The following is a 7,975-nucleotide window of genomic DNA, read 5'->3' as shown; positions in this document are numbered from 1 at the left end:
CGAGTGGTAGTAGAACGAGTGAACCAATGGGAGGACGGTATCGCGAGGACGGAGGCACGGCCCTCCGGCGTCGTAGGCGGGCTGGCTCGGCTGAATTTACTCGGAGGGATTCGGAGGGCTTCGGAGGGCACGCAACCAGCAGGGTACGAGGACGGAGCGGCTGCTCGCCGCGACAGTGCAGCCAGCCGACTCTCCTGTTTGCTGGCAGAGCACGAGGCCGACTTGGGCGGTCATGGATTCCGGCGCAACTGTGGGCGGGACGCGCGAGCGCGCCGCTTCCGAGGAAAGGCCACGTGGAGGGGAATTTCTCACGTGGTCGGCCACGAGGTACCACTTTCGTCGGGGGAACGAACGGCCGGGTAAAAGGTAAATCGCGATCTGCCCTCAGGATCGTGCATTTTCCAAGTGGCACAAATTCCTCGTCGCGATGGAATATCTTGTGTACGATGGTGGTTTTTTTTAGCTGTGTTTCACATTTCAGTTTGGTGCCTTTATACTCGTTTGTTTCCAAATTACATTTTAACCCTTTGATTGCATACTTCAAAGTGCCCAGCGCTAGTTGCTTACTGGTGATGAATAGTGTATATCGTTTTTCATTTTGTTTCTAAACGCAGTCAAAGGGTTAAATTGGAATATTTTCCTGCCATAGGTGGTCTGGTTTAGAAGTAACGAGACTTGGTATGGGTCAGAATAATGCATTTATATAGGAGATGTGTCCTTCTTTGTCGCACACGTCAGGAGAATGCCTGCATATTCGCGATTACTCTATCGTACCATCACAATAGTTTCATAGATACCGATAGCTCAAACAGATAGCTTGCTATAGGTAAATTGCTGTCATTTTTACTCGATATTGCCACAAGTCACGATATTGTTTACAAACGTGAACGGAATAGCCATGCGCAGTGAGAATCATTGCCTTCGTAATGTTTAAAATTTGGCGTTTAGGTTATTTACAAGAGGGCAATGGCACGAGATGCGGTGGATGGTTATGGAACGTATCGACGCGACGTTTTCGCAACGGTTTTCGGGTATGCTGGGGGCGCCGGCTGGTGTCACGACGACTTGCCACGGGGCAGTTTTGATGACAGATTACCCTGATCCGCTTTGTGGAGAAGCTCTCATTTAGACAGCCGGTTTGATCGAAAAGTTCGGCACCGCTTTGACGGGCAAAAAATTCTTGCCACTACCCTCGTTGCAGCCCAGAATGTAGATGAACCGGGTGAAAGTTGCCTCCTTCTTCTTTCTTTACTTTGTTGCCGAGCAGCTAGCCTGCATTCAGATTGTAATTTCAGCAGAAACCTCGTCACAAACCAATAAGTCCTTAGACGAAGTAGGCGTCGCGGTGTCGTTTCGATCGCCGGTCAGAGTCGAAAATTTTCGATAGAGGAAGAAAGAAATAAAGGGAAAGAGAGGGTGAAAGAGGTAGTGGAAGGGCGGTAGCAGACTCGCAACGCGAACGAGGGCGCGGATGGTTGGCAGAGCAGAGAAAGAGAAGCTCGAGAGGGAGGAGAGCAGCCGCCACATCTGCCGCCAGATTTAACTATACATTACAGACACACGATATGTCAAAGTCCTATACTTCATATCGACTCCGCCATTTATTAAAAGTTTCATCGCGCGCACGCCACCGTGCCGTACCGCTTCGACCCCTTCTTTCTACCGAAAGAATATACGAAGGATGCTCGAAATATACGAACGAAAACTTCTTCCTGGAAGGAATATGTTGGGAAAGGGGTGGAAGGTGGTAGGGATGTCGTGCTCTTTGCGCCTTCAGGGACCAGTAATTATTTCCGATAGTAAATGGTTCTGATAGTGGTATGGTTAAATAATTTCATCAATATTTTAACAATTTCTTTTTATTTCAAAGATATATACAACATGGAAGCTTCCTACCGCACTACTTTTCCATTTTCAACGTTCTTCAAAAATTTCCTCAACATCCAGCAATCTCTTTTTTCCTCAAATCATACAATCTTCGCTCAAAGAAATTTCCTTTTTTTTTTTGCAGCACCACGTGCTAGAATCCACGAGCGTTCTCGTCGTCGCTTATCTTATCTCGGGCAAGCTTAATACTAGAAAAATGGGATTCCACCGAGGTCCCTTTTTACCTCGACGATACTGGAATTTCTGTCTGTCAGTTCTCTCCGTTTTCTCCGGCTGCCACCGATTGCGAAATGAAGTTTTATATTAAGCTTCGACTCTCTTCTATCCTTCTCCGTGCTCGCTTCTTCCGCCTTTTCCCCTCTTTCAACCCCTCCCATCGTTCGTTTTTTTGTCGACGCCCTCCTCCGATCCTCCTCGACCACCCTCCCCGTGCAACCCCTTATATATTTACGTACCGATAGATCGTTATGTCGGCGTTTGCATATATATTGACATCGCCACCCCTCCTTCCCTCAGAAGATGCCTAATATATAGGCTATCCAGTAGTATCAAAAGATTCGTGTATGTACCTCGTCCAACTACTTTCTTTTCAATTCGTTCAATACCCGTTTTACACCCTCGGGATTTTATGTTATCCTTCTTTGCGAATATGGATCTTTTTCAGTCTTCAGATTTTTATTTAAGTCCTCTGAGCCAGCAGATATTTAAATTATTCTAACTTTCAAGAGTCTTTGACCAAAGATAGTTCTCTCACCATCGAAAAAAGAAAAAAAGAAAAGTATCAGAGCAGACGTACATATCCGCCATTAAAAATAAACCATCTTTCGTCGCCATTTTAGCATGACAAGGTCTGCGAGCGGGGTTCGATCTGTCAATCACCGGATCACCGAAACGAGTCTCCGTAGTTCGCTTGCCACAAGGGAGGCTTTCTCCCTTCGTTCACGAAACACGACTCCCCGCCAGACCCTTCTCTCAACTTTTTCTCCTTCGACGTCCAAGCTGAAGGCGAACTCGTTAAAGACTCCAAATAAAATTGTCCCTTTCCCCCTATAGTTGCCCACTGTTCGCAGGAAACATTCAAATCGCTTTCCGTGTCTAAACTTTGGGGTTTGTCATCCCTCTTCGTCTAAACCTACCCCTATTCACGTGTTTTAATTGTTCGACTCAGACGATGGTTTCTCTTTTCCTTTCTCTTTGGGTAATTAGATATTTTAAGTATCAGGCATTTTTCTCTGATAAACCAATCTGATAAGTCAGAAGCATTTGTAGCATAGATCGAAAAGAGAGGAAAATTGGTGATGGAAGGATGAGGATTGAAAGCAGAAAGGTAGAGGAGAGGCTCGGTTGAACGGGAGTGGCAGTTCTTGCGATTAGCGAGCGACTAGGGGGATGCTCGGAGTCTGAGGTTTTAATTAAGCATTCACTGCGGATGATATCGCATGCCTCTTTATACTTCATAGCAGCCAGATGTTGCTACGAGGACCTTCCTTGCCTTAGGTCCTACGAGCTACGCCACAGCTCAACGGAAGGAACGTCGCTATTTCGTTTTAATTATGCATGTTTAATTTGCTTATATCCTGCGCGCCGCTGATACGCGCCTCGACTAGACGTTTCTGGCTGGGCCACTCGTTGCCGTGTAACAGATTTCCATTTCGAGATTTCTTGCAAATACTTGGTCAGGTGATATCCTTAGAATTCAGTCGTAAACCAATATACAACCTTTTATGTCATCAAAGCTTACGAATGAACCTAGGTACTTGTAACGTCAGTAAAATGAACAAAATTTTCTATTATTTTGCTTAAGTACACTTGGTCGAACCCTCGTTCATCAGTTTTCACTTTATACCTGAGCCTTAATCCTGTTGAAACACAATAAACAGGATTTGCTCGCCAACTTTGCCAGCTGATGACCTATCCACCGCTTAATCGAGCTTTTTCCAGCAATCGTCTGATCGTTTTTACGTTTCGAGAGCGGCACTTCTCTCTTTCGGATCCTTTTCTCCGGTTGACTGTTGCGAAAGAGGGAAAGAGAAGGATCACCCTCTTGCGAGAACGTTTGCTCTGGAACAAATCTACCCTCAGTCACGGAGGTATACAGGGCAGGTCTAGGGCCGACACTTGGCGCAAATTGCCCCAGTAAGTGTAGTGCATTAATCTTTGGTTTGGTTTGCTCTCTCGGCCACCGCGTGTGTTGCGGTGGCCGCGTTTCTCGTAAACCCTCGACACACCGCACATCCTCGAAACCTTTTTGGTATTCCATTTCCCTGGTCCGGTTCTTGGCTGGTACCACAGATCTCCCTCGAGTTTACATGGAATCTGAGAGACATCGATGACGCGTTATATGAGATTCGAACGTGTTGGTCGTTTTTTAATTAAAAACAACTTGTCTGCTTAGCAATTTTATAACAACTTTCGATAAATGGCTTTCGTCACGTTACAATTACGCTTTCAGTGTCTAAGAAGTTCGCGGTTAATGTCGTCGACGAAGAAACAGAGAAAGAAGAATGGACACGGGAATAATCGTTAAGAATAAATAGAAAACAGTGGTGGATCGACGCCGTTAATTACCCCCCAAGCTCATCACCGTGGCTATCGAGTTCCATTAGCCAGAGCCTGGTCGACGTAATCGCTACCAATTTATTTAATCGAATAAAGAAGGGTTTCCACGGGTTCCCGAGTTCCTGGAATGCGACACGGTATTCGCATTACGCAACACCACTTCCGGTCCGCGCTCCTTCGACCAGCAAGCCTGAGGACGTTACGGTTAAGGTGGTCGGTTCGGGACAAAAGGGATTCTAGGGAGTCCCTCGCGTGTCCTTACCATTGGAGAACTGGAAAGCACGCGAATTCGATTAAAACAGAGGTGTCTCAGCAATGTTCCGTATATTTATAAATTTCACTTACAAATCATTCGAAAGAATCGCCGGAAATGGATCGTATTCGTCAAGTGTCACCTAGCAAGGTGTTTCACACGAAATTTGTAATTCTAAATAGTTCAATGACGAGGATAGAGTTCCTAAAACCTTCGAACGTGTTTCAATGGACAAACGACACGCCAAATGGTGGCCAGGCTTGGTCGCGGGGCATAAAGGATTCATCGGATTCGAGGAACGCGTTATCGAGGCCATGGCGAGTCCCGCGGGCTGGATATACAAATTTCCGCAATTATTCGTCGACTTACGACGTCATTATATTGCAATCTGGGAACACCAACGTGGATAGACCATGCCGGCGAGTGATTTCGCCTAATATCAAGGCCTGACCGCACTTTGCGATACCGCCGTGCCGCGCCGTGTGCAACCACCTTTCGAGCACGCTCGCGACCACGCGATTGATGGAGATCGTGACCGGCGCCCTCCTATTCAACCGGCTATCATGAATACTTGAAGAATTTACAGAACTTCGATCTTGCTAATGATAGAAATCCTTAAGGATACCAGGATCATTCTAATTCCGTGCATTGAAAGCAATTACTCTTACTTACGATCATTTTTAACGTATTCTTTTTATTATCGCGGTTAGCCACCCTCGAGACAGCGATGAAGCAACGCTTTTTAGATCGATAGACAGATACACGCAATCTTGGGTCGTGTTAGACGTATCAGGTTATCCGCGTATAACCCCAACGGTACAACTCGAACTTTAGTCGTCTCATCATCCCTTCGTGGAGCTTGGTGACTTGCAGGCTGATGATTCGGCACCTAGGGAAACAGATATCGCTTTTCAACCCTGCGCCCCTTCTGTTTCATCCCTCATCCCGTTGCCGTTATTGCATTTTCATTTTAACAAAATAGTCGACCACGATTATTTTAATTCTTAGAAGAAAGTTAAAATGATTTCCAGCGAACAATTTTGTAAGATCCTCTGGTATGAACGGTTTCTATGGAGTTCGAAAGAGTTGGCGGCGATGCAAGAACTTTTAGATTTCCGTCTCGTCGGTTCGGTGACGATTCTATGAATCGGCTACTGGGTGTCATTAGAGAAAACTTTGCGCCGAGTTCTACGACGCTATCATCGTTCTCGTCGGTTCGCGCCGTTCTAGCCAGTTCAAGTTTTTCTGCAACTAGTTCCGAGAACTTAAAATTGGTCTATGCGGTTCGTCAATGGTCTGTATCGAATTCAATGGACTCAAAAAGTATACGCGATCGTGCGAATCGTGGGGAGTTCGTGTCGAATCGTAGGAAACGAGCTGGTGTTTTGTATACATAATACACAGAGTGGGTCACCTAATATTAATTTAAAAATTGTTGTTCGCTACATTTTCTTCCACCGAACGACGGAATGGAAAGCGTGGAGAAGTTTCGCAGGCGCGATCATTCCTGGCACAAATTACCTCTTTAACGAAAGGTTACCTATTCCTCTCGGTGGATCGAGCTCAGGGGGAAAGATGGAGTGGCCCCAAGGGGTGGAGACGAGGGGGTAGAAGGCACCTCGTGATCTGGTCACGAAGACTGCGTCGTCTCGTAGAAGACGACGTCCACGAGGCGGTCCAAGTGACAAATAGATGTACGCGGCGACCGCACGATTTACTCCTTGCCAAGGGATAAAAGCTTCCTGACAAAATCCTGCTGTGACAGCGGATCCTGGCATTTCCGACCGTGTTGCTTCTCCCGCGACTAATCGTCCTGCAAAAACGTCTGCGACTCGAACTTTCACGGGGATAAAAAGCGTCCTGACTTTTCGCTTCGTAAAGTTGGATTTCTGACGAACGAGACTTTCAACCGAGAGTGATTTTGTTTTAGGTGAGTCGAACTGTTTTTTATTTTATTTTATAAAAAAAAACATTTGAAATGGTTCATTGTCGCAATGAGAATAGGAATAGATTAATCATTAGATTTCAAATTTCACTTTCTATCATTTTCGGTCTGTATGTGATCGCATTATACACGGTATAAACCGGTAGTTTTCTCGGAGCATGGAAACAAAATAGACATCTTACTTCTTACTGTTATGTTTACGAACGGCGCTACGCGAGGTTCCCTTCTATATCGTAATAGAGACTCGTCCCGGTATCGTACATCGATCGAGGTCATTAGTCATTCGTCTTTCGAGCAAGTGACAACGCGTTTGTTCGGTGATTACACAGTGTAAAGGGTGTTGATTTAATAGTATCAGAAAGCGGTAGACGCGTGGGGATTGTGATTTTCCGATACGAGACTGTCTATCGTTAATACACATGGAAGGAGAACACGTGGAATACCTCTTACAAATATGTAAGTACAAATATAAATTATGTCAATTAAATACGTCTACCGAAACTCTTCTTATTACGAGCGTTACTTTTAAAGAAGAAGAAAGATCAGGTGTCCACTTTTTGCACTCCTGTTAGATATATCTATTCCATCCACCCTTCCTCGAAACCACTCTTGTTATTTTAAGGAAATTAAATATGTCACTGGATTCTTAAGGTTAATTAAAATTCGATCGTGTCTTGAATAGGTTAGCCAATTTCCATTTCATCAGGATAATGTATTTGACCGTGAATTGACATGTGCAAAGTAGTGACATAATTTCCATCTCTTTTTTATACAATACATTTCCAAAAAAAGAGCAAAGCATTTAGTTTCAGTAAATTATTTTTATAAAAATTAAGTTTTCGAATTTCGGTTAATTTGTTAATCTTTCACCACGAAGTAGCCACGAATCTGATCCTGATTCACGTCCGGATCATTGAAGGTGATTTACCGAACGCTGATTTATAGTATCGAAGCGGATACCGAGCTAGCAATAAACTCGAGCAGCCTTTAAATCCCTATTTTACTTACCGACCGACCGGTATAGCGAGGGGTGCGCAGAAGGGGTGCTCAGGGGGGTGGGAGTCAGCCGTGTACTAAATTTAAAAGTAAAACCTCTGCCTTTGTTGCCAAATCCCCGCGTCGAAAGAGAAGGTTGCTCTGCTCCTTCGAGCCATTCAACAGATTTAAATGGGCCTTCAGCTTCGCGACCCGTTTCTCTCTCGGTATGTAGTTGTTTTAAAATACAGACGCTACAGCCTCGACGAGACGCGTTTCGAATTTATTTCGATCGATGCCGTTGTTCTTTCCTCGCAATCGTATTTTCGAAACGTTCGACTCTCTTATAGCAGAAT

General features: G+C 45.0%; 1 protein-coding gene across 3 annotated transcripts in view; it reads left to right on the top strand.

The window, feature by feature from the left end:
• The window catches only part of LOC123989286, a 63,211-nt gene that overhangs the window by 21,214 nt on the left and 34,022 nt on the right, over window positions 1–7,975 (top strand). For 2 of the 3 annotated variants that reach the window (XR_006830522.1, XM_046290074.1), the window contains exon 1: window positions 6,946–7,100. The exons of the other annotated variant lie outside the window; for it this stretch is intronic. Coding sequence is in view for 1 of the 2 variants with exons in the window: in XM_046290074.1 (XP_046146030.1) it covers window positions 7,099–7,100 (2 nt within the window). In the remaining variant the exon portion in view is untranslated. Of the gene's footprint in view, window positions 1–6,945; window positions 7,101–7,975 lie in introns of those variants that run through there. 3 annotated transcript variants of the gene reach the window in all.

Source organism: Osmia bicornis, chromosome 2 (genome assembly GCF_907164935.1).
Source record: "Osmia bicornis bicornis chromosome 2, iOsmBic2.1, whole genome shotgun sequence".
Classification (NCBI taxonomy): Eukaryota; Metazoa; Arthropoda; class Insecta; order Hymenoptera; family Megachilidae; genus Osmia; species Osmia bicornis.
Note: the sequence above shows the minus strand (reverse complement) of the source record. Positions and strands in the feature narration are given on the sequence as shown.